Source organism: Pagrus major, chromosome 1 (assembly GCF_040436345.1).
Source record: "Pagrus major chromosome 1, Pma_NU_1.0".
In the NCBI taxonomy this organism is placed as follows: Eukaryota; Metazoa; Chordata; class Actinopteri; order Spariformes; family Sparidae; genus Pagrus; species Pagrus major.
Window position 1 is genome coordinate 1,881,292 of NC_133215.1, and position 27,340 is coordinate 1,908,631.

The 27,340-nt window shown below is 41.5% G+C and overlaps 1 protein-coding gene across 1 annotated transcript in view; it reads right to left on the bottom strand.

The window, feature by feature from the left end:
- Nucleotides 1–360: 360 nt before the first annotated feature.
- The window catches only part of LOC140997491 (uncharacterized), a 34,993-nt gene continuing 8,013 nt past the window's right edge, over nucleotides 361–27,340 (bottom strand). Inside the window, exons 10-19 of the mRNA XM_073467426.1 lie at nucleotides 25,280–25,289; nucleotides 24,803–25,059; nucleotides 24,322–24,380; nucleotides 20,209–22,054; nucleotides 18,413–18,586; nucleotides 18,053–18,226; nucleotides 5,949–6,122; nucleotides 3,661–3,834; nucleotides 1,131–1,177; nucleotides 361–896 (exon numbers count right to left, since the gene is read on the bottom strand). Of these exons, the coding sequence (XP_073323527.1) occupies nucleotides 361–896; nucleotides 1,131–1,177; nucleotides 3,661–3,834; nucleotides 5,949–6,122; nucleotides 18,053–18,226; nucleotides 18,413–18,586; nucleotides 20,209–22,054; nucleotides 24,322–24,380; nucleotides 24,803–25,059; nucleotides 25,280–25,289 (3,451 nt within the window). The remainder of the gene's footprint in view (nucleotides 897–1,130; nucleotides 1,178–3,660; nucleotides 3,835–5,948; nucleotides 6,123–18,052; nucleotides 18,227–18,412; nucleotides 18,587–20,208; nucleotides 22,055–24,321; nucleotides 24,381–24,802; nucleotides 25,060–25,279; nucleotides 25,290–27,340) is intronic.

Sequence of the window (27,340 nt, forward strand, 5' to 3'; positions counted from 1 at the left end):
ACCAGGAGAACATTATTTTAAAGTATTGAGACTCAGAATGTGTCAACAACATGATTCTTTATATACAGATGATGGAAATGAACTGAAATAACTAGAATGAAAAACAATCTGATGATCGACTTCATGAACAATAATAACTCATCTCAGTTACAAAAACTGTGGAATCATATTTGTACAAAGTCAAATGATCAGAACATATTTTTACACTTTCATGTTTGTGGACCTGATTTACACCTTCAAACACACCTGGATGTGTGTGTGTGTGTGTGTGTTTGTGTGTGTGTGTGGTGAGTGTGTGTGTGTGTCTGTCTGTCTGTCTGTCTGTCTGTGTGTGTCTGTGTGTTTGTGTGTGTGTCCCTCCTACAGAGACACTGAGGAACCAGACCAGAACATAAACCCAGGATAAAGAGGTTGAGTGAATGTGGTGTTGAAGGTGTGGAGGTGGATCAGTGAGTCAGAGGAGACTCTGTAGAAGGACAGAGTGCCAGCAGGACAGTCCACATACACTGCTACTCTGTTAGAGACAGAGGAGGAGGAGGAGGAGGAGGAGGAGAGGACTCTAGTTGTCTTATTGTGACAGACAGAGTAACGACCATCATCAGAGCAGCTCAGACTCCAGGACTGATTATTCCGTCCAAACCAACAGTCAGCTCTGTTTCCTCTCCTGCTGATTCCTCTGTAACTCACTGATATATAAACCCATCCTCTCCACTCGACCTCCCAGTAACAGCGACCAGTCAGACCTTTTCTACACAGCAGCTGAGGCCAGCAGTCAAACCTCTCTGGATGATCAGGATATGGCTGCTCCTCTCTCACATGTGTCACCTTCCTGTTGTTGTCAGACAGTTTGAGGTTTGTGTTCACTGTGTTTGTGTCCACTGTGAGTTCACAGACATCTGATGGAGAGAACAAGACACAATACAGCAGCAGTATATCATCTAACACAGCTGATGGTTTATTTGTTGCTTTATTAACAGACTGACTGTTAATTAGATCAAAACTTCACAATGACTCATCTGTTTGGATCTTCTTTCAAACTGACAGTTGAATGCAGATACACAAGCTTTAGATTTAAACTACTTTAACATGTGCTGCCTTGTTTTCATCAGTCAAAGTGAACACACACTTACACTTCCTCACACCAGGTTTCAGCCTCTGCTCTCCACCATGTTCCACCCTGGAGGAAGAAACAAAGTCAGAATGAACCTTCAGAAGCTTCCTCATCAATGATCTTCATAAAGCTTCACTCAGATCACCATGAAGACAAAACAGCTGCATTTATAAAACACACTTCATACACACACTCAGACTTTACATCAAATATTCACAAACAACAACTAAATAATAAAAAGCTGGTCGACTGAATAATCATTGAATAAATTCATTTTCCTGACATTTAATAATGTGAAGTGACAGAATCGGCCGCAGTGGAAAATATATGAAACATAAAATAAAACTACGACTGAACTTTGAACCTCGACTTTTAAAACAAAACAAACGAGACGTCCTCAAAGTGTTCAGAAAGAAATCCTCTCAATGCTTTTAAACATCTTTTAAAGAAAATCAAAGAACATTAAATAACCTGTCAACAACTAATGAATGCATGTTGGAGCTGGCGGATATGAAACGATCTCACGTTGACCTGAATGAACTGTGTTCTCCTGTTGTGTCAATCATGAAACAGAAACTCTTCACACGTCTCAAACTAAATCTTAAATGTCTAAATGTTGTAGCTTTCATTCACAGCTGGCTTCAAATAATTAACTTGAACAACAGAAATGTGTAAATAATAACTCAACATGAAGAACAATATCACTGCGGAGCACTATAGCACGTTAATACTGACAGGCTGTTAAAACCTCTCCACGTAAAACTGAACAGTCTTATTTCTACACTGAACTTTATAATCCTGTTATCTCACAGTTAAATATGAGAAAAGCTTCAATCACTGATGACAACACGCTGGTTTTAAACATCAGGGTTCAGATATCATCACTGGTGGAGTGTTTGCTGTCTGTCCTGTAGGGGGCAGTGCTTTTTATAATGCCAGGTTCAGACAGGACATGGAAGCACCGCGCTCGGAAATTCTCGTGCAAGCCACAGCCTTTCTGTTCACGCCAGATGCAAATTTCTCCGCGCCGGTCGGCAAGCGGATCTGCTCCTCGGCTGTTCTGTAGTCACACTTGGAGCTGTTTTTTTTACCATGGTTAAATACATAACCGCATAAAATTATAACGCCATGTTTTCCTGACAACTGAATGATCGCTGCACGGCGCACGCAGGCAGCGGAGCAGAGCGCTGCGGCGCCTCCTATGTGAACGACACCATGACATGGGTGCCGAAACGAAAATGGCTCCGCTCCTTGGCGCTTCGCAGCTAATCGTGTCGCTTCCGTGCTGGGGTGCATGTTAGTGCATGTGAGTGATTCCCTCTCTGTCCGACCTTAAAAAGTTTTCACCATGGCGGCCTGGTAACACACTTTCTCATACTACATCGAAACAGTAACTAAAATATGTTTCTGAAAACATTTGAAGTCACTGTAGCACAATATTGATTTATATTTGATCAGCTCTGCCTCATTTTACTGTTATAACCCTTTTCCACTAGTCAAAAATCCCACTTAAACCTGCTAAGATCAGCTTTTGTGTGCAGTGGGAATGTGTAAACTCTGCATTTACACCCGGGTCAGTGACTCTGCAGTAGACAGGTTTTTATCACCTCGGCTCGGCTTTGATCTAAACATAAGACCTGGCGAACACGCTAAATTCTGCCGCATGAAGTGATGACGCGTTATCAACATCCGATGGTGCCGCGTAAATAAGGAAGGTGGAATTGAATTTTGGATGCTGTCTCTTGTTATTTTTATATATGGTTCAGTAATGGCGTCTTGAACAGAGAATGACGTGACACTCCTCTGTGTGTGTGTTGAGATCTGTGCTTCTCTGTTCTGGTACATAGTGGCCTGGTAAGACACTTTAACATATAACATCGAAATAGTAGCTAAAATATGTATGAATATTGATTGATATTTGATCAGCTCTTCCTCATTTCACTGTTATAACCCTTTCCCCTAGTCAAAAATCCCACTTAAACCCACTAAGATCAGGCTTTTGTGTGCAATGGTAATATGTAAACTGTGTGTTATTTTCTCTCCTGTTTAACTGGTGCTGTTTCCTGTTTCCTGCGCATTCATGATGTAAAACATGACATCAGGGTCTTACGTTTACAACGTAACGCTTCAAATAAAATCACAGAGAGGCTGCGTTGCCTGTGGGAAGTGGGAATGGGGTCATCTAGAGCGACATCTAGTGGCAGTAGATCTCAAACATTTGACCTTGAAGCCAGGGTCCCTCAGGGCGGGCATAATTGAAATGGACACAGTGCATTTTGTAGTGATGGAAACTGGATTTCTGTGTTTTACTCACATATATCACACATCTAAATAAGGTAACAACACATATTCTGGTCTAATTCATTATAATTTCTGGAAAATGTTAAATGAAAAAAGCCTCTATGTCCATTTTTAAACACTTGTTAACAAATATTGATAATTAAAAGAAGCCATTTTTTTCATTTTCTGATTTTAATCACAGAACAGACAATAATTAAGACAAAGGTCGAACAGACAGATTGTCAAGAGCTCTTGTTGTCTGTTCATACCTGAGATTGTCCAGTCTCCAGTCTGGATCCTCGAGTCCAGCCGACAGCAGCTTCACTCCTGAGTCTCCTGGATAATTGTAGCTCAGGTCCAGCTCTCTCAGATGGGAGGGGTTGGATCTCAGAGCTGAGGCCAGAGAAGTACAGCCTTCCTCTGAGATCAGACAGCCTGACAGCCTGGACACACACACACACACACACACACACACACACCAATCAATCATCAATTTTAAAATGCCCTGTTGTTGAAATAGCTTATGAATTTCTCCATTTATGCCATTAAAACACAATATTTCATTAAAGATAGTTCTTGTTTGGCACAAGTTCTTCATCCATCATGGTGCTGGCTACAGAGTGGTGTAATTTATAGTCCGAAAACAAAGAAATCAGTTAGCATGTTAGCACGTCCTGTCCCCTCAACTCAAAGTCTGAGTTTGTTGAATGTGTTTTCAGTTAAATGTGTGAAATAAAGTGTGTGGTTACCACAGACTGAAGACATTTACACGTTTTGTTCTACAACATAAAACATGTCATTAAATGTCCCACAGTTTAATTAGAAAGCTCTTCTGTGTGTTAAAAACGGTTAGCGGTTGCTAACAAGTGTCTAAATGAGACTACAGAGGTTGTCGGGGACATTAAACGTCCTCACAGCGAACACGGAGACTCATCTACTCACTAGTCCGTCTTTACAGGCCCACTTTAGTTACACACTGTTCTGACTCTGACTTTACAACTTGTACATTGATCAGTTTATAGAAAACCTGGATAGTAATTGTACAGTAAGACTCTTAGTGGTGGTGACGTTTAAGTCATGTGACCGTGATGTCGTCTGTTTGTAGCCTAACATTAGCTTTTGACTGCTACACATTTAATTTACGCTTCAAACATCACAAAGTGGAGTTCATCTGTGGAGATTATCTTGATCAACAGAACCTGGAAAGATCTAGTGTTGTCACGATACCAACATTTTGGTATCGATACCGGTACCAACATGTATTTCGATACTTTTCGATACTTTTCCAAATAAAAAGAGAACACAAAAAATGTCATTAATGGCTTTATTTTCATAGAAAATCTTTAAAATCTTAGAACTATACATCAGTAAATAAAATGAAATACCATAAAGACTCTGTAGTGAAAAGATAAAATGAAGGTGATACATTTGTCATACAAGCTGAGGCCTTAATTACGTTGAGATACATAACCTAAAAAATATTTTCATTAAATATAGCCTGTCTTATGTAGGACCAATGTCTTTAAATGATACGTTACATTACTATGCTGTACTCTTTATAACATATTAAAAGGCTAAATGTGTATGTAAAAGTTTATTACTTCATAAAGACCACGCATGTGTGCATTTACAGCTCTGGGAAAAAAATTAAGGGACCACCATTCATTTATTATAAATCAGCATGGCTTAAAAGTTTAAAAATCACTGACTGAGAATATAAATATAATATAATATATAATAATATAAATAGGCTATTTAAACCAGAGAAAGTGGTAATTGAAAACTAGCTTTAATTTTTTTCCAGAGCTACTTTTGTGGAGAGTGAAGGGGGCTGGCGTTGCTTTTAACACTGAATGTGGCTTTTTTTTTTCATGGGTAGGGTATCTAAGTTATTACCTGTCGTTCTCTGAACTCCTTGTGCAGGTCTGGGTGCTTGTCCTTCAAATGTTTGGCCAGGTTGGATGTGTTTCCACCCTTTGCGAGACATGTTTTATAACACCGTTTGCACAGCGGTGCTTCGGTGTTTATGGCTTCGCCATGCGCACTTCGCGCACCTGATTTGTCTGTAAGTTGCGGAGTGGTGACGGTTGCAGCAGCTGCCATTCTCTCCCTGCTCCTGTCTCTCTCTCTTTCTCTCCGTTATCTCTCCCTGTGTCCAAGCTTTCCTCCTGCTCCGTCTGTTGCTCCAGTGACTCGCTCGCTCCCCGCTTGCTTCCTCGCCTCGGCTCAAATTACAATGCGGTGACGTCACGCGGCAGCGCGGCGCTTTATAAAATGAAATGAAAAAAGTACCGGTCTCATCCAAGCGCAGTATAGTACCTTTTTAAATGCGTCGGTACCGCGGTACCAATTTAGTACCGGTATACCGTACAAGCCTAGAAAGATCATAAACTTGTGTTTGACACAGATTATTTTCTGTAATAATCCAGAATACAGTTCAATAATCCCACAGAGGAACCAGGGCCATGCTAACTTCAGAAGTTTGGAAATGGAAGTACGATGACACTAAATACAACAACCTCTACGGTTATCTCTTGAATAGGGTATGAATCCTGACCTGAGAGTCTCCAGTTTACAGTGTGGACTCTTCAGTCCAACAGACAGCTGCTTCACTCCTGAATCCTGCAGGTCGTTGTCACTCAGGTCCAGCTCTCTCAGACTAGAGGACTGGGAGATGAGAACTGAGGACAGAGCTTCACAGCTTCTCTCTGACAGATTACAGCCACTCAGCCTGAAGGAGAGTTAGTGACAAAGACAAACACTGATACTGTTTCTGTCTTACAATACAAATACAATATAAAACACATCACATTTCTATGGACTGGGTCTTTATACTCTCAAGTATATTACTGGGATCTGTCAACAATTAATAAAATGTCCTAAATTATACTCAGTTTCCTGGGATTGAGCCTGACATGAACTACAAAGAGACAGTTTTCTTCTATTTCATGGATGCATTAATCTGTAGAGGTACAATCAAACTAAAGGAACAATATGCATGTTTTTCAACTGATCAACTGATCAACTGATCAATCTGATGACTAAATCTTTGGACTCTTATTTGATTGATATTTGATATTAGGAGATTCATTAGTGGAGAAAAACCCTACATGTGTGATACAGTATCTGTTCACCTACAGAGCTTTGTTGGAGGCTTTGACCACTGGCAGCAGCCTCAGAAGAGCCTCCTCTGAAGCACAGTATTTCTTCAGGTCAAACACGTCCAGATCTTCTTCTGATGACAGTAAGATGAAGCCCAGAGCTGACCACTGAGCAGGAGACAGTTTATCTGTGGAGAGACTTCCTGATCTCAGGTACTGTTGGATCTCCTCCACTAGAGAACCATCATTCAGTTCATTCAGACAGTGGAACAGATTGATGCTTCTCTCTGGAGACAGATTCTCACTGATCTTCTCCTTGATGTACTTTACTGTTTCCTGATTGGTCTGTGAGATACTTCCTGTGTGTGTCATCAGACCTCGTAGGAGAGTCTGATTGGTTTGCAGGGAAAGACCCAGGAGGAAGCGGAGGAACAAGTCCAGGTGTCCATTTGGACTCTGTAAGGCCTCGTCCACAACACTCTGGTAGAGATGTGTTGGTTCAGGTTTGCCTCTGAATAGTTTAGGCCACCGGGAGGTTTGTTTTCCTTCTGCCAGCAGATTGACTACAGAGTTGATGAACGTCAGATGGACATGAAGAGCAGCCAGAAACTCCTGAACACTCAGATGAACAAAGCAGAACACCTTGTCCTGGTACAGTCCTCTCTCCTCTTTAAAGATCTGGGTGAACACTCCTGAGTACACTGAGGCTGCTCTGATATCGATGTCACACTCTGTCAGGTCTGATTCATAGAAGATCAGGTTTCCTTTCTGCAGCTGCTCAAAAGCCAGTTTTCCCAGAGACTCAATCATCTCCCTGCTCTCTGGAGTCCAGTGTGGATCTGTCTCAGCTCCTCCATCATACTTCACATTCTTCACTTTGGACTGAACCACCAGGAAGTGGATGTACATCTCAGTCAGGGTCTTGGGCAGCTCTCCTCCCTCTCTGGTCTTTAACACATCCTCCAGAACTGTAGCAGTGATCCAGCAGAAGACTGGGATGTGGCACATGATGTGGAGGCTTCGTGATGTCTTGATGTGGGAGATGATTCTGCTGGCCTGCTCCTCATCTCTGAATCTCTTCCTGAAGTACTCCTCCTTCTGTGGGTCAGTGAACCCTCTGACCTCTGTCACCATGTCAACACACTCGGGAGGGATCTGATTGGCTGCTGCAGGTCGTGTGGTTATCCAGAGGCAAGCAGAGGGAAGCAGTTTCCCCCTGATGAGGTTTGTCAGCAGCACATCCACTGAGGTGGACTCTGTAACATCAGTCAGGATCTCAGTGTTGTGGAAGTCCAGAGGAAGTCGACACTCATCCAGACCGTCAAAGATGAACACAACCTGGAACTCTTCAAAGCTGCAGATTTCTTTGGTTTCAGTGAAGAAGTGATGAACAAGTTCCACCAAGCTGAACTTTTTCTCTTTCAGCACATTCAGCTCTTTGAAAGTGAATGGAAATGTGAACTGTATGTCCTGGTTGGCTTTGTCTTCAGCCCAGTCCAGAGTGAACTTCTGTGTTAAGACTGTTTTCCCGATGCCAGCCACTCCCTTTGTCATCACTCTTCTGATTGGTTCGTCTCTTCCAGGTGAGGCTTTAAAGATGTCTTCTTGTCTGATTGTTGTTTCTGGTCTGTCTGGTTTCCTGGATGCTGTTTCAATCTGTGTGACCTCATGTTCATCATTGACCTCTGCAGTCCCTCCCTCTGTGATGTAGAGCTCTGTGTAGATCTGATTCAGAAGGGTTGGGTTTCCTGCTTTAGCGATCCCCTCAAACACACACTGGAACTTCTTCTGAAGGTCAGATTTGAGCTGACGTCCACAAACTGCAGCAACAGTTCCTGAATGAAACACAACACATCAGTGAGTGGATGTTAGTGTGAAGAAGAAAACAGTTTATTGAGGAAAATCCTCTTACTGCTCTGTAGACAGTCAGCCAGCTCCTCCTGCTTCATTCTCCTCAGGAAGTTCAGTGTGATCTTCAGAAATGTCTCTCTGCTGCTCCTCCTCTGCTCCTCCTCCTCACCGTCCAACACCTCCTCATCCTCACTCTGCCTCTCTGAGCATTCTGGGTAATCTGGACTCAGAACCTTCTGGAACTTCTTCAGCTCGTTCTTCACAAAGGTGACAACGTTCTCCTCAAGATGCTGCAAAAGAGTAAAACTTCAAATGTAAAATGAGACATTTCATTTAATTTGCAGCAGAAGTAAAGTTGTTGTTGGACATTTACACACCTTAAAGATGGAGTCCAGGTCTGTTGGATGCTGCTGGACAGACTGACCACTGAGAACCTGCTGAACTCTGCAGAGAGAACATAAAGTACGATGATTTCAACCATCAACAGCTTCAAATTTTACATCATCTGTCTGCTTCTGGGGCCTTTTGATTGATTAGTTGAAACAGTTTTCTGGTATTAATGATGACGCCTTTAGTCGAGTTTCTATTTGTCTACCCTGTATTTAACATTGTGTCTTCTGTGAATACAAAATAATTGTTTCTCACTTTTTGAGCACAAATGAGTTAACATTCTGTTAGTGAGCTCTTCTCCTTTGTCAATCTATCCACCTGACAGCTGTGGTATATCAGATGCTGATTAAACAGCATGATTACTGCACAGCTGTTCCTGAGACTGGTCACAATGAAAGGCTACACTAGTGCAGTTGTCATGAACCATCAAACATTAATACTAAAGCCCAGGACTCTGGACATTAACCATCCAACTTCCTCCCAACAGACTGAATCTATGGGCAACAACAAAATATGTTGTCATGGTCCATCTGCACTGATTCACACTTCCTCCAGTCAGAGTACTGAGTCCCATGAGGAACCAGAGAGAGATCAACATCTTTAGTCCACAAATGATTTGAACAATTGATATCAAATCTGGAGGAAAATCATTTGCTCTCATTTGAGCACTTGCTTCATGTATTAACTGTCGATTTCTGGAAAATCTTGAATACTAAATGTTCCTCTTTGAAGAAAACAGTAAATCAGTGGAGTGTGAAAGTTGAGACCAGCTGACAGATCATTTTATGTCAGGACTTGATAGAAGGAGAGCTGCAGAACAACAAACTCACCTGGTTTCAGTTCTTACCTTTCTTCAGCAGAGTGGTCTCCATCCTTGAAGAAAATAGGATATCTCATGGACAGGTCACTCTTCATGGACACTCTGCTGGGTGCAGGAGAGTCTGGTCTCTGCTGCTGAACCCTGATAGAAACAGACAGACAAACCAATGCACCTCTCAAACCTTCAACCACAAATTGATGTTCAAATGTATCAAAATCTAAAGTTGATTTAAAGAGAAGAAGTCCAGAAAAACCATCAGAGTTTGATGATCCAGTTTGGGACAATAACCAAAGTTCATATTATAAGTCAGATAAACTGGTTCTAGTAATCGTGTCATGTTGCTGATCATTCCTTCAGTTTGAAGCTACAACCCTTTTAAAATGTGACATGATGAGATCAGAGGAGGTGGACAACATTACAGGAGACTTCTTTGAAATGATGAACATCAGTAAAACGTTGTCTGAATGTTACAGATGAAACGTTCCTCCAACAATAACATTGTTAGAACATGTAGAGAACATGATGAAATGTTACAGGAACGTTCCTGCTGGCTGGGACTATGTTGACTTACTGAGTCTCTAAAGGACGTTTTCCTTTAAACTGTAATGGTGGATCCATGGACCAGCCACTCTTGATGGACACACAGCTGGGTCCAGGTCCAGGTCCAGGTCCAGGTCCAGGTCCAGGTCCAGCAGAGTCTGGTCTCTGATGCTCTGGGCTTCAACACAACACACACAGAGCTTTGAGTGTGAATCATGATGGTGGAGTGATTTGAGTGCTGAGCTGTGACATGGAGAGGAGTCATGGACAGTTAGAGATCCTCATCTCACCTCTGAGCTTTGGTCTGGCTGTCATGTTGCCCACACAGAGTGGTTTTAGAGGGAGGGCCTCCCTCCTCTGTCTCCTCACACTGATTCATAGCAGAGCCCACACCTTCACACAAATACAACAACATGATTTATCAGCATTCCTCTCAGTCACATGACAAACATACAGAGTCTGACTGGAGGAAACTAATGAAGCTTTCTGACACCAAATGATAAAAACACAAATCTGACAGTTTAGAATGAAGTTTAAAGTAAAACCAGCTCAACATTTAGTTTCTGACCACAGAGACCACAAAGAGCAGTTAAGACGCTTCAACAAGCCAAAATGAATATTTCAGCTCAGCAGAAGCTGCTGAATTCACGTCCACATCAAGTCACAGAGACTTTCTACCTTCATCTGTAGGAAACACTGGAGCAGAGCTCAGACTGTCAGTCCATTCATTGATCAGCTGATTGACAGATCATTACAGGACAGCAGTTTGAATGATTTACACTCATTTTTCCTGTAAATATAACAAACATGAGCTTCAGACTTCTTCACTGTCTTTATAATTTAAACCTTTGTGCTGCTGGATGTCAGACTTATTAATAGTCGAGTATAAACAGCTGATGGATTGTTAGAAAAACTGAGGAAACTAAGTTGATAATGAAGATAATGGTCAGCAGAATCCTGAACTGTGAAAATGTGATCAGACCCAGATATCAGATTATAAACAGTCTACACTTGTTTTAATTATGACAGGGTCGCCTGTTTAAACACTTCACAGACGATCTGTGAGTCTGTTTGTGGTTCAACCTCCATTTTACATAAACTCTCATCATATCAGTGTTTTGCTGTTTATGAATCAGCTGAGCAGACATGTTGCTCCTAAACTACATCAATACATTGAACACATTAACAGTCAAACAGGAGAAAGAAGTACAAGACTTCATTATTGATCTGTCAGATTTTTAGACTGTCAGGGATTCACATCTGTTCACATGACATATTGTATTTGATTCACTGTTGTGTGTGTAGATCAGAGAAGTCAGAGAATTAACAGCTGATCAAGGTTCAGTCAAAGAATAACAAGTTTCCAGGCCGTCAGACCGGTTCTGACAGAACCTCATCTCTCAGCAGTGAGTCAGCTCAGATTACAGTCCAACTTGTTTCCTGCTGCTGATTAAATCAAACTGAACTCAACATGAAAAGGTTCATTTTAGCAGAAAAGTAACATATCACACAACAATTAGTGAATTAATTCATGATTGAATAATTAAAACAGCAATTAACAGTGTTGAAAGGATTCATCACTGCTCTCGTCTACAAGTTCATTATTTATCCACAAAATATAACAAATGACAGCAGAGTTTCTTCATCAAAGGTGTGTCATGTTACCTGTCAGAGTTCTCACCTGTTAAAGTCCAGATGAGGTCAAAGAGTCATTCTTCCTTCGTCTGCAGACACTGACAGACGCTGCTGGTGTCTGTGTTCATCTGACCGACAGCCGTCACATCCTCATACCTTCAAATACAAATCCAGACACGTCAATGACGTGAGAGCAGAAACCCAGTGTGAGCTGTAGTGCTGCCAGTCAGCAGCAGGTGTCAGTGTTACAGAAGGTCTGTCAGTCAGCGCTCTGATGGGAGAGATTTCACAGCAGTTAGACACGCTGACAGAGATCCAGAGTCCAAACTGCAGGAACAATGAAGCCCGAAAAGAAGAAGAGGAAGAAAAACAGGCTGATTATTGAATGAGGGAGAGAGAACAGTCTGTAAACTCATGACAACACGTGACAAACACAAAGTGCATCAACAAAGAGACAGAGAGGTGGACTGAAACCAACCAGCAGAGATCTGACACACATTTACAATAAAGCTGCCTCTTTCAAATGTTTGCTCTGTTTTCATTCAGTAACAACACCATTAATGTTTGGTGGCTGAATTTAAAGGAGTCCTTCACATGTTGTCACATCTCAGTATCTTAATACAAAACTCACATGCTGTATGTGTGTTGAGAGAGTCGCTGCTGATCATGTGTTCTGCTAAACTGGACTTTCTTTCATTGTCACATTATAATATTAATAAAATCACAATCAGCTGATCAAACGTTGATGAGCACATGATTCTGGCTCGGTCTCTCTTGTTGAAACTAAACTTCTCTCCACAAACATGTCACATTTAGAATAATGAGGTCGTTGTCTACAAAAATACATCTTTATTTTAAAAGCTGCTTCAGAAATAATATCATTCTTGTTGGTGGACTAAGAGACTGGACTGTTTGTAAAAAATGTACATTTTCACAAGTACTGTACTTCACTACTTGATTACTTAACTTTGACATACTTGTACTTTACTTTGATGCAGCTTTACACTTCTCTTCCACTACATTTATCTGACAGCTTTAGTTACTAGTTACTCCACAGATTATTATTGTAAATATGTCAGTTGGGCTCATATCAGTCTATTGTCTCATTTCCCTTCATTTCAACAGACAAAAGCATTTGGACAGCAGCGCGAGCCTCTTTAAATTCATTTAGCGTCATCTTAAATTGTTCCACACCATCTGAGATCCTCTCAGTATCTCCACCATCAGCAATCAGCGGTCTGACTCGTTAACTCATTTTCCATTTGAGCACTCTCTTCTTCAGCCATCATTCCGTAACAATCTTTAGGATTACAGTTCAACTCATCTCCGTTTCTTTTTCTTTTCCATCAACACTTTGATCCAAATCTTAACAAACACATTTCTGTCGGATCTGTTTCCTTTTCCTTTCCATGATAGCGCCCAAACATCCAGATATTGTCAGTTTCATGTGTCATCTTTGTCAGTTAACAGTTCATTTCAGCCATCTAATTGAGTCGTGGACTCACTTCTGATCCGTGCTTTAGTTCACTCACGAGCCTTCCCAGCTGGCTCGCCACGTCATGCTGGTGGTGAGCCTTCCCAGCTGGCTCGCCACGTCATGCTGATTGCCCAATCAGAGCGCTCCGTGCGCGCAGAGGTTTCCATACTGTCATTCATAAAAATCAATGCGTAAATTCCAGCCAGCGATCTGAAATGTATCCGTCATTAGTCCAGCGATTATTCCAGCAGGTCCGGAGTCTTGGACTATGTTCTGGCTTGTTCTTTAAAAGTCTTTCAAAGTTTGCCATCTTGACAGAGCTCCGCTTCTTGACTCGAACGTTAAAAAGTCGCTGATTCTGTTGCCTTCATTTGATTTATTGACACTTTGAAACAAGACAAAAAAATGTTCTTAGTGATGTCAAAGACGGTACCGACCCAGTTCTACACCCTCGCTTGCTGAAGAGCCCAACGACTCCGTTCCAACTGCTCTTTAACAGCTGATCATCATCTGATTAATCACATTGATTGGGTGTCACTTCATGGATCAAAGGAGAATCCTACATGGACTCAGCAACCAGTGACAATATTAATGTTAGCATGAAAATGTCTGACACCTGCCCTCTTCCAAACAGTCTGCAGCGTCGCCTTCCCAGATGGTTCTGCGTTAGAAAGCATCAGGCGTGTCAGATGATTATTGATGTACAGTGTGAGTCTATAAACCATCCAACTGTTGCGTCCTTTAACAGGGAGAATAGAAGCAGGAGGAGAATGAAGACAACAACACTGAACAACTCTCCTGATGATCGAAAAGCTTGTTGTTGTTAAGAACTGAACCAATTAAAAATGTATGAACCAACAATCAGAGATGGGCACGAACACATCAGTATGCCTCAGTATGGGTTGGATGTTGTTGGGCCAGTTGTTGACGGGAGCTCCACAGTTAAAGTGAAGTCATTATTTAGTCTCCATCATGTAGTAACCTGGGGCCAAATGTAGAAACCATGTGAACACACCAAAAATGTACTTACGCCACTTTTTCCACGCAGGTTTCCAAATGTATAAAAATGTACGAGCAGTGAGAATGTGCGTACACGTGCACATCTTTAACACCATGTGTACCATGCAGCAGTCTGTTCAGTCTGATTATTGTGATGTTGCAAGTTGTCAAAAATTAGATCAAAGTGTGAATTAGGGTGACGTTTTATTTACAGCTGTTTGTTTTGTCACTAAATTGTGTCAGGATTACATCTATAGCTTAAAAAGCCTCATTATGATCACACAGTGATGCACGAGTTGTTTTTACTGTCTTCTGTAAATATGTTTGTCAGTGTGCATTATGATCATTATAATGAGAATGATCCTCATGTAAAGAAACTAATACATACATACACAAGTATGTGATATGATTTTCATGTATATAAAATACAAATAACGTCCATTATAAACAAACTGTGAATCTTATTTTAGGGTGGAATTTCCCTTTAACATATTCACACACTGAACAAACAGATGAATGAGTCGTTTAAAAGCCTTTTTAAAGTTCACACAACATTTCTGTCTCAGAATTTGTCAAATGGTCAAAATGTTCACATGAAGCTTTTTTCTTCATGAGGCTTCAGCTGCTTCAGTGTTTTAATACATCCATCAGTTGTGACTGCAGGAAGCTGATATTCACGTATTTATGGTTCAAAGTGACGTCACCAGTTTTAATGTGACACTTTAGCTGTGAAACATCATCTGAAGCTTTAATGTTTCACCTCCATCAGTCAGAAATGATCTCTGTCTGTATCTGTGTGGATCTGCTGCCTCCTGCTGGTCACTCTGCAGTCTGACACTCTGCTGCTCTGCACCAGCTCACATCAACCACTTCCTGTTACTGACGAGGAACCTAAAGGAGAAGGAAGGGTCATCACGTCACTGGATCTCTGGTGTCAGACTGTGGTGACGGCTGTATTGAAGTCTATGGGAGATGATGGGTTAGGGTAAATCAAACACAACTTCCTGTCCTTACTTCTTGAGCTCTGTAACAGTGTGTTAATAAGTGTCGCTGGGTCTCGTCTTCATCACAATAAATCACAGGACATATTTCAGAGCATCTCTACTGCTCTCTCTCAAGCAAAGAATATCAATCATCATTTCTACTTTAATTCTGGAAACTACTGTACAAACACATTTCTAATTAAAGGCTGTGTTAAATACTAAAACAAGATATTCAACCTTGTTGTTGACCAATTATTCAAAGATTAAGAACATAAAACAATAACTTGATTTTGGTTATTTTAACAAAACCATTTATTAGAGAATCATATTTGTTCAATGTTAAATAATCATTATATTTGGCTGATAAAATACTTATTTGTGATTGGTTATGTGTGTTGAATATATTTTCAACAGATTTAAACATTCACAAAAACAGTTTTTAACATTTTGAAACATTGATGAGGCTCAGTGTCTTTAATTATAACACATGATACTTCCCTGAACTCTCACCAACATCAACAAGACAGAAGATCAGCTGTGAGGACCCTCCAACACTCCTGCAGCTCAGCAGCTGATGTGGACACTTCAAGCCTCCAGGTCACATGACAAAGGACGAAGGAGACGTCTGGTGTCCAACACATTATATTCACACACTGTGATTTTTATATAACAGAGAACAATGTGGGAAAACTCATCAGACAGGAAATATTCAAAGCACATTATTGTTATATGTTTTAAAAAGGGCTCTTTAAATGTAGACTCAGTCTGAACTGACTCCTGTTGGTATCACCCAAAGCATGATGGGAAGTGTGGTCCTCACAACTCTGAACTGATTCAACTCAACTGGTAATAAAAAACATGTGGAGCAACAAAATACATCTAAATTATTATGTTCTTTACCAGCAGAACATTATTTTAAAGTATTGAGACTCAGAATGTGTCGACAACATGATTCTTTATATACAGATGATGGAAATGAACTGAAATAACTAGAATGAAAAACAATGTGTGTGTGTGTGTGTGTGTGTGTGTGTGTCTGTTTGTGTGTGTGAGTGTGAGTGTGTGTGTGTGAGTGTGTGTGTGAGTTTGTGTGAGTATGTGAGTGTGTGTGTTTGTGTGTGTATGTTTGTGTGTGTGAGTGTGTGTGTGTGTGTGTCTATGAATGTGTGTGTGTGTGAATGTGTGTGTGTGTGTGTGTGTGTGTGTGTGTGTGTGTGTGTGTGTCCCTCCTACAGAGACACTGAGGAACCAGGTGACCTGAACCAGAACCCAGGATAAAGAGGTTGAGTGAATGTGGTGCTGAAGGTGTGGAGGTGGATCAGTGAGTCAGAGGAGACTCTGTAGAAGGACAGAGTGCCAGCAGGACAGTCCACATACACTGCTACTCTGTTAGAGACAGAGGAGGAGGAGGAGGAGGAGAGGACTGTACTTCTCTTATTGTGCCAGACAGAGTAACGACCATCATCATCATCATCAGAGCAGATCAGACTCCAGGACTGATTATTCCATCCAAACACACAGTCCTCACTGTTTCCTCTCCTGCTGATTCCTCTGTAACTCATTGATATTTGAACCCATCCTCTCCACTCGACCTCCCAGTAACAGCGACCAGTCAGACCATTTCTACACAGCAGCTGAGGCCACCAGTCAAACCTCTCTGGATGATCAGGATATGGCTGCTCCTCTCTCACATATGTCACCTTCCTGTTGTTGTCAGACAGTTTGAGGCGTCTGTTCACTGTGTTTGTGTCCACTGTGAGTTCACAGACATCTGATGGAGAGAACAAGACACAATACAGCAGCAGTTTATCATCTAACACAGCTGATGGTTTATTTGTTGCTTTATTAACAGACTGACTGTTAATTAGATCAAAACTTCACAATGACTCATCTTTTTGGATCTTCTTTCAAACTGACAGTTGAATGCAGATACACAAGCTTTAGATTTAAACTACTTTAACATGTGCTGCCTTGTTTTCATCAGTCAAAGTGAACACACACTTACACTTCCTCACACCAGGTTTCAGCCACTGCTCTCCACCATGTTCCACCCTGGAGGAAGAAACAAAGTCAGAATGAACCTTCAGAAGCTTCCTCATCAATGATCTTCATTAAGCTTCACTCAGATCACCATGAAGACAAAACAGCTGCATTTATAAAACACACTTCATACACACACTCAGACTTTACATCAAATATTCACAAACAACAACTAAATAATAAAAAGCTGGACGACTGAATAATCACTGAATAAATTCATTTTCCTGACATTTAATAATGTGAAGTGACAGAATCGAGCGCAGTGGAAAATATATGAAACATAAAATAAAACTACGACTGAACTTTGAACCTCGACTTTTAAAACAAAACAAACGAGACATCCTCAAAGTGTTCAGAAAAAAATCCTGACAACTGGACAAACTCCTTCTGATGAACATCAGGTCAGATCAGGTATCTAAACACTTTCTGACAGCAAACTTAATGAACAGGTTCAGACTGTGAACCAACAGTCCTCAGCTTGTAAGTTTGACAGAGAAACAGTGTGTGAGCTCTTGTTGTCTGTTCATACCTGAGAGTGTCCAGTCTCCAGTCTGGATCCTCGAGTCCAGCCGACAGCAGCTTCACTCCGGAGTCTCCTGGATGATTGTAGCTCAGGTCCAGCTCTCTCAGATGGGAGGGGTTGGATCTCAGAGCTGAGGCCAGAGAAGTACAGCCTTCCTCTGTGATCAGACAGCCTGATAGCCTGGACACACACACACACACACACACACACACACACACACACAGGACAATGTATATTTATGAATGTATAGAGACAGACATTCTATGAATTAAATCTGTGAACTGTAGTCCTTTAGTCCTGACCTGAGAGTCTCCAGTTTACAGTGTGGACTCTTCAGTCCAACAGACAGCGGCTTCACTCCTGAATCCTGCAGGTCGTTGTTACTCAGGTCCAGCTCTCTCAGACTAGAGGACTGGGAGCTGAGAACTGAGGACAGAGCTTCACAGCTTCTCTCTGACAGATTACAGCCGCTCAGCCTGAAAAAGAAATGTAGAGGACATGTGAAGACGTTTCTCTCTGTTTGATTTAACTTCCAATTGTATTTTGATACACTCAGTTTCAGAGCAGTGTCTCCAAAGAGAACTGGTAAAAAGACAGGAGACCAATGACAACATATAGGAACAGTTATGGTTCACTCTGTACATGTCTTTTTTAATCCTGACCTAAGAGTCTCCAGTTTACAGTGTGGACTCTTCAGTCCAACAGACAGCGGCTTCACTCCTGAATCCTGCAGGTCGTTGTTACTCAATTCCAGCTCTCTCAGACTAGAAGACTGGGAGCTGAGAACTGAGGACAGAGCTTCACAGCTTCTCTCTGACAGATTACAGCCACTCAGCCTGAAAGAGAGTTAGTGATACTGTTTCTGTCTTCCACAAAACAAAATACTTCTTTATATTTCTGTAGAAACTGTTATTGTGTTGATGAGTAGAACAGTCTAGAGTCTCGGGTGATCAATAGATGTTTAGACAATTAGTGGTTTTCATACTAGCATCTCACATTCGTGAAAGTTTCGGAGGGTCAACCATTCTACTTCTATCAATTTCAGTCAACTCACTGTCCATGTCATTCAGCAGGTTAAATTACTTGTCTATGGACATTCGTCTTATTTTTTAGTTTGCCAAGATATTCAAAGTGTGTACTGGAGAAAATGAGACACATTACGTATGTATCTGCAACTGAAGAGCTGACAGCAAATTCTCTGGTGTAACATGCTGAAATCAGCAGTAACAACACACAACACTCTCTCTACTGTCTCCAGAAGTTAAAGCTGCCACAATGTCAACAATAAAAAACTAAGCTGAGGGTGCTCCGATCAGGATTTTCAGGGCAGATCATTGATGGCTAGAAGCAGTATCGACCGATACCGTTCACTGATCACTGATCACTGATCAAAAGGTTTCTTTACCTTATTGTCATCTATAGTTGTTAGTGACATAATAAAACCTGAGGAAATAAATAATTATATTTATCTTACATCGATTTAAAGACAGAAATAGGTTTAAAACAAAATGAGAAGCTATCTAAACACTGTTAAAAGAGAATTGAGAAAAGTAACATAGGACACAGAATTTAGTAACAGAGAGAGATTTTGGGAAGAAGTCTGTCTCATTCTCACTTGTCTCAGTCTTTGAGGTCTTTGTTCTGAAGCTACTGCTCCACCACCTGGTCACTGCTACTACCAGGTTACTTTCTTCTCTGTCAGAAGATTGATAAAATGTACACTGATGTAAATTGCCTGTAACGTCAAACTCAAGGTACTTTTACCTCCAAACAGTACTTGTCTAAAATATTTCAGTGCATTCATTTTGTGTAAACGTGTTGTGTTGGCACATTAAACTGCAGTTCAGTGTTTACCACTTAATGTTCCTCTGAACTCTCAGTACTGCTGTGTGTGTTTAGCTCCACTGGAAGCTTTTAGCTCCGTCAGCTGTTACTTCTGTTAGCTCTCATGCTGTAGGGCTCGAAACAAACGGTGTCGCGTTGTCCCAATCTCAAATGAAATATTGAACAGACTATTTTGTCGATACTGCATTTGATTTCAATTGGGAAACTGGAAGGCTCAACCAATTATCGATTTAAAATTGTGAAACCCACAAATATAGCTAGTTTTGACTCTGTTGTGTTTAGGATGAATGTGTGCTTCAATATCTTGTATTTATATTAATATATATTTGTTTTGCTTCAGCTACGACAAAATCCACTTCTGTGCAAGCTAGCCCAGTTGTTAGTTGACAATGTGCATAAGTGAATTTGTTTGGCTATTCGTTCAAATATCAAAAATCTTTCTTCTCCAGAATGACTCACCCACCTTTAAAATGACTTCTTTTACAATTTTACTTCTTGTACAATGAAACTATTGAAACAATGCAGGTTTTTCAATTGATCAATAAATCAGAATCAAGAAGACTACTAAGTGTTGACACTACATATGGTAACTATCAGTGATCTGTTCACTTACAGAGCTTTGTTGGAGGCTTTGACCACTGGCAGCAGCCTCAGAAGAGCCTCCTCTGAAGCAGAGTATTTCTTCAGGTCAAACACGTCCAGATCTTCTTCTGATGACAGTAAGATGAAGCCCAGAGCTGACCACTGAGCAGGAGACAGTTTATCTGTGGAGAGACTTCCTGATCTCAGGTACTGTTGGATCTCCTCCACTAGAGAACCATCATTCAGTTCATTCAGACAGTGGAACAGATTGATGCTTCTCTCTGGAGACAGATTCTCACCGATCTTCTTCTTGACGTACTTCACTGTTTTCTGATTGGTCTGTAAGCTTCTTTCCTTTTCCAGGAGGCCTTGAGGGAGAGTCTGATTGGTCTGCAGTGAAAGACCCAGGAGGAAGCGGAGGAACAAGTCCAGGTGTCCGTTTGGACTCTGTAAGGCCTTGTCAATAGCAAACCTGTGGACATTTGTCACAGACTTTTTGCTGAAAAACATTCTCACATGTTCACCGATAGTTTGAGCTAGCTCTGACATCACATTCATGTTTTTGTTAATGAGTGACATCTCTACATACAAAGCTGCCAAAAACTCCTGAACACTGAGATGGACGAAGCTAAACATCTTGACTTCATCATTCTTCCTCCCATGTTCCTCTTTAAAGATCTCTGTGAACACTCCTGAGAACACTGAGGCTCCTCTGACATCAATGCCACTCTCTTTCAGATCTCTTTCATAGAAGATCAGGTTGCCTTTTTCCAGCTGCTGGAAAGCCAGTTTTGCTAATGACTTAATGTACTGAATGCACGTGTTTTGGTCAGACTTCTCATTTGTCTGGTGAATCTGAAACCTCAGGAACTCTACATACATCTCAGTCAGGGTCTTGGGCAGCTCTCCTCCCTCTCTTTGCTTGGGCAGAACTGTAGCAGTGATCCAGCAGAAGACTGGGATGTGGCACATGATGTGGAGGCTTCGTGATGTCTTGATGTGGGAGATGATTCTGCTGGCCTGCTCCTCATCTCTGAATCTCTTCCTGAAGTACTCCTCCTTCTGTGGGTCAGTGAACCCTCTGACTTCTGTCACCACGTCAACAAAATCAGAATGAATCTGACTGGCTGCTGCAGGTCGTGTGGTTATCCAGAGGCGAGCAGAGGGAAGCAGATTTCTCTTGATGAGGTTTGACATCAGCACATCCACTGAGGTGGACTGTGTCACATCAAAGTCTGTTTCTTTGTTTTTATTGGTCGAACAGTTCAGTTGGAGGCGGCTCTCATCCAGTCCATCCAAAACAAACAGAAGTTTGAATTGACTTCTGTCACACCTTTTGTTTCCTGATGACTGCAGAGCTGTAAAGATGTGATTCAGAGCCTCTTCCTTGATGCCTCTGGTCTCTGTGATACATTCATGAATGAGCGTTGCCAAACTTAACTTTTCATCCTTCCATAAGTTCAGCTGGCGGAAGGTAAAGGGGAATATGAGATGCACATCTTGATTGTTTTCTTTGTTAGTCCAGTCCAACACAAACTTCTGGACAAGAAATGTTTTGCCAATTCCTGCGATTCCATTGGTCAGAACTGTTCTTATGGATCTTTCTTTTCCAGAGGGGGGTTTGAACATGTCACTGGGTTGAATTGATTCCTCTGTTGTTGGCTTCACCTCCATCTGAATGACCTCATGCTGTTTGTTGAGGTTTACGTCACCCCCAGCTGTGACGTACAGCTCTGTGTAGATATCAATCAGAGGTTGCTCATCCTTCCTCTGTGCCCACCCCTCTTGTGCACAATTAAACATATCCTTGAGGTTTGACTGAAGCATGTCTTGGTAATATGAGATGGGTTGTGGCTCTGGTACTGGAACGATCTCATCTGAGTGACAAATAGAAATAAAAAAGAACTGAAATGCAGGATTTTGAAATTACAGTTGGAGCAAGATGTCTATGGAAACTATTCTAGCAGTATATTTGTAATTGTGTTACAGTAAGATATCTTAACAATAGTATTTGATCACATCATTCTCTCATGTACCCCAACAACATATAAATCTATCCGACAGGGAGCTGGTCAGTACAACCACAGCCCTGGACTGGTTACCACTGAGCAGCTGTTGGTGTTGCTGCCAGCTTCTGGTTGAAATGTCACAAAGAAGTCCTGTAGCATCAGCTTTAATATTCTCCTTCTGTCTATATAGATATGTAGACTCACGCTCTCTTGCAGGTCCAGAAGTGTTCATTCTCAATTTCTTTTACTCTTTCTTGTTTTGGGGAATCACTTGATAATGTTTAAATACCAATATCATTTAAACCACCCCCAATAAAGACTGGTAGTACTGGTTTTTATTATAACTGAGCCTGGTGGCTCCATACAGACCATTATTGATCTGGTTTCTTTGGTTTCCACTCAACAAAAAAAGGATGCAGGCCTTATCTGAACCACGGATGAGCTCAGCTAGCTTTCCACTGTCACTCCACTCAGTCCTCACAGTTATCAACCACTTTGACTTCATGGTCGGGTAAACCCCACCTCTCAGTTGAAAACCATGCACTGAGCTGACAGTCAGTTTCAGTTCATTCAGTTTGCTAAACAGACACAAGCTAACAAAACTGCTTCAGAAATAATGGTTATTATTCAGTGTCCATCATGGCCTCCTTGAAAAGAGTTGCACTCTGATCTCTTCTTCCTCTACACTCGACTCCATCTCTGCTGTCTGACCTCTGGCCTGCTCATACTACGTAAGACCCGCCCTCTGAATAGCAGCTAATCAAAAATTACAGAGACAGAGTTTCATGCAGATCTGAAATTCCACATAAAAAGGATGAAACTGCCTCCTGCAGCTCAATCCACTGTCACAACAGTCCCACTCAGTGACGTGCAGTCAGGAGAGGCAGGGGAGGCAGAGCCTCACCTGTCATCATGGAAAAAATAAAATATATAATAAACAAATAAATTAAATGGTTATATTTATCAAATGGTTTGAACTATAAACTAATTTTCCATTTAACTTAAACATTTTGGAATGTTTTTTATTAAAAATCGCTGAATTTTCGCATTTCCGTTCAAATACGGGGAAGAGACACACAGTGAGGCAGCAGCAGGCTGAGCCTCACCCTAAATTTCGCAATCCCTCACAAACTGTGCTCTGCCATCCAATGAGAGCGTGTCACTGTCTCTCTGTATGTCGCCAATCAAATGTTTCAAACACTTTTAATATCTGCCCCACCTGACTTCCCATAGTTTAGCTGATGTATATAATATATGTGTATAACCTGTTTCGTGTGCTCAGCGATCTTACAACGGCAGTGAAGAGGCACTGGGTGAGGCAGGCAGTTCTCTTGCCTCAAGGTAGGGGGCACTCCTGAGCCCAGGACTTCTAAATGCTACTCCGCAGCTGCAGAGTGAGTGACAGCGAGCTAGCAACAGTCTCCATGGTTACGAGCGAGTCAAGTGCAGGGATATTTTTCCCCCTCTCGCCCCGCCTGGATTTACAATGGAGGGTTTTATATCCAAGCTCAAACAACTTTCTAAACTGGACTTTCAATCGAAAGAGGAGGTAATAAATAAAGGAAGACCAACACCGGAGCTGAAACTGCCTCAGACACCGGCAACTGGAGTGAAAGGCAGGAAGTGCCACTACTAGCTGCCGCTGCCACGAATTGAGCCAGCCCTTGCTGTCAAATGGTGAATAATCTACTCTGTTGGGTTCATATATTTGTAAATCTGATTCTGATGGAGTCAGTGCCTCACCAGCCATGAACCTCACCGCACGTCACTGGTCCCACTATAGTTTTAAATCCTCCTGACAGCTCACAACCACATACAAAATAATCTAAAAAACTGATGTTACAGTCTACGGTACCCAAGGAAAAAATATTCAAGACCTTTGTAGATGGATTTTAAGACTTTTAAATAGCTTCTAGGGTCTTTATGAAGAAACTGATTAAATGCTTTATATGCAATGTCTTTCAGAGCTGCAGATACTCTGATACTGCTTCAACTAAAGCTCATCAAGTACTCTTGTCTCTGCTTTCACTCAGTTATAATGCAGTCAGTCTTACTAACTTTTAACTTTTCCAAACTAAAAACTAAACTTTGTCTTTCAGGGCTTCCATACATACCAGAGAATACAGCAGCTTTACCTTCACTCTGAGAGGAAGAAGGTCCTCTGTTCTCTGAAGTCTCTCCAACATCACCGACACTCACTGACACTGAGAGAGAAGTGAAGACAGAGATTATGGCTGGTTGCACCAACAAGGATTCATTTAATCTAAGATTAGCTCTAATCTGAGTTCAGTAAAACTAGGTTTAAAATGAGTTGATCCAGATTTTAAATTAGGCAGAGCTCTGTTGCACCATTAAAATGAATCTCTGCTCAGTTAAACAATGTTTATTTATGTAAACCATCAAACCTCCATCCTCTCCAATAACAATTATTGATGCTTCAACCTTTTCTCCTAATTATGAAATCAGCCTCTTTGTTTTTCTTTGCTGAAAACAATGAGCTTCTGTACTGAGAGGCCTGTTCCTTTACAAGTATTGTGTCGTCGACTCTCTTCGTCTGAAAATGATATTAAAATAAAAAAATGTGACTGACCTTCTGGTCCTGAGCTGTTGGCTGACAGACTCTGCACCAGGTCATTCCTCTTTATCTTCTCTAAAATCTTCTTGGTCACCTTCAGAGCTCCATCAAGTGTGAAGGTGTTCACCATCAGATCCACTGTGTCCCGTCTTTCTGCACTCTCCAGCTTGGACTGTTTGATGGGTCGGTAGCCTTCCAGGATGTCAGGCTGCTTCAGATACCATTTGAAATCCTTGAATTCATCAACTTTTAGATCCTCCAGAGTGTTGAAAATGTCCTCTTGCGTCATTGTGGCTTCCTGCTAAAGACAGGCAGTGTTATCACCTGAAGGAAAACCAGCCAGGCTTCCAGCAGCTGGGAAACATCAGTGAAGACCGGTCTTAACTCTTGAGAAGCTGCTGCATTTATTATCTGACACACTGCGACCTGCACTGACAACAGACACAAACTGCTAACCTTTTTATTCTCTGCTCTGCTCGCAGTCATCGTCTCTTTTCTGACTCTCTCTCTTTTCTGACCACACTCTGCCTACGCACAGCGAGCACATGTTGATGATTACAACACAGAAACAAGCTTTGTTTGAGAAAAGACTGCTGATAAAAAATATTCTACATCAGAGATCAGACGACGAGACGACCCTGGTTGTACGGACTGACCAATCAGAGGTCTGCAGTGTTTTAACTCCACCTGTTAGTATCAGATCAGTGTGCGAGCTACGTCAACAGGACAGTAACAAACGAGACACCATGTTGGTCCAGTTTTAAATATACACGGCTCACGAGTGGCATTCGTCCAATCAGGTGCAGCCAGTGAGTGTTTGTGTGGTTGTGGGACGGTGAAGCCTGTTTTGGTCAAGTGTTCAAAGCTGGGAAGCGCCCTGTGCTCTTGTGTCACATGACGCCCCTGTGGACACCAAGACTGAACATAATGGTGAGTTTGCAGCCTGAACACATTTATAGTCTAATAATGTTTATTTTCAGGCCTCGGCTGGACAATAAAGCTGTAAAGCAACATTACAACACGGCTCTCTCACATAAAACTGTGAGCTAATGTGACTTTTACATGTTGGGAGATGATGTGGTGATAAGAGTGATAAAACACACAGCAGGACCTGACACTCCCTCATCTCTCAGCAGTAAAGTCAGCTCAAATTAACATCAGTAAATTAAATTGGACAAAATGTGAAAAGACTCATTTTGTTGAGAAAGTCACATTTCATAGAATAACTAGTGAGTTAATTCATGAATATTCAGAACTTAAAATAGTGTTCACTCAGTTCATCACTGCTCTCATCCACAAGTTCATGTTGTAGTTTCTTCATCAAAGGTGTGTCATGTTACCTGTCAGAGTTCTCACCTGTTAAAGTCCAGATGAGGTCAAAGAGTCATTCTTCCTTCATCTGAAGACACTGAAACCCAGAAACCCAGTGTGAGCTGTAGTGCTGCCAGTCAGCAGCAGGTGTCAGTGTTACAGAAGGTCTGTCAGTCAGCGCTCTGATGGGAGAGATTTCACAGCAGTTAGACACACTGACAGAGATCCAGAGTCCAAACTGCAGGAACAGTGAAGCCCGAAAAGAAGAAGAGAAAGAAAAACAGGCTGATTATTGAATGAGGGAGAGAGAACAGTCTGTAAACTCATGACAACATGTGACAAACACAAAGTGCATCAACAAAGAGACAGAGAGGTGGACTGAAACCAACCAGCAGAGATCTGACACACATTTACAATAAAGCTGCCTCTTTCAAATGTTTGCTCTGTTTTCATTCAGTAACAACACCAGTAATGTTTGGTTCAGAAATAATATCATTCTTGTTGGTGGACTAAGAGACTGGACTGTCCGGCTGCACAACTCTTCAGATTATTGGAGGAAACAGAACCATGAAAGAATCAGCAGTTGTTGTTGATGTGATTCTTCCTGATCAGAACCCTGCTGAGGAGTATTAACCTCCCATGGCCGCTCACTCACACTGTCAGTTTGTCTCATACTGCTGTGGCTGCTTTGTGCTTTTCAGCAGAGCGTCTGGATCATAATAGAAACATCAGAGCTTCAGTTCTTCATGTGAGTCCATGTTTGAATGGTTCAACAGAGAATCTGGTCCCTGCCTCTCAACTAGTTTCTTATTAATAAAGACAGAAGTTGTGTCCAAATGAATTCACTGTTTCTACACAACTAAATCTTTCCTGAGGAGACAAACGGGACGTTGAGTCCGACTGAACATTTTACAATTCACATGAAAATGTGAAAACAATGAAGAGCCTTGTTGTTCTTCCTCATTTGCACCGGTTGATCCTGTCGACCAACGAGCTCGACACCTCTCACACATTTCAACAGGTGTTACTGCGATGATTGTGTCAAACTAATGAAGACATAAACAGTCTGATAACACGAGTCTTTACAGGAGAAAAGACACAAATCACACATGAAGAAGTCACATTAAAAACACACATTTACCTTTTTGTTGAGGCAGAAATCATGTGCGTCTCACCGAGACAGAAGTCAAAATTAGAGATGGAGAGAGAAGTGAAGCCGGTTTACTGTCAGGACTGTTTTACAAAAGGAAGCAGAAGTTCTGTCTTGA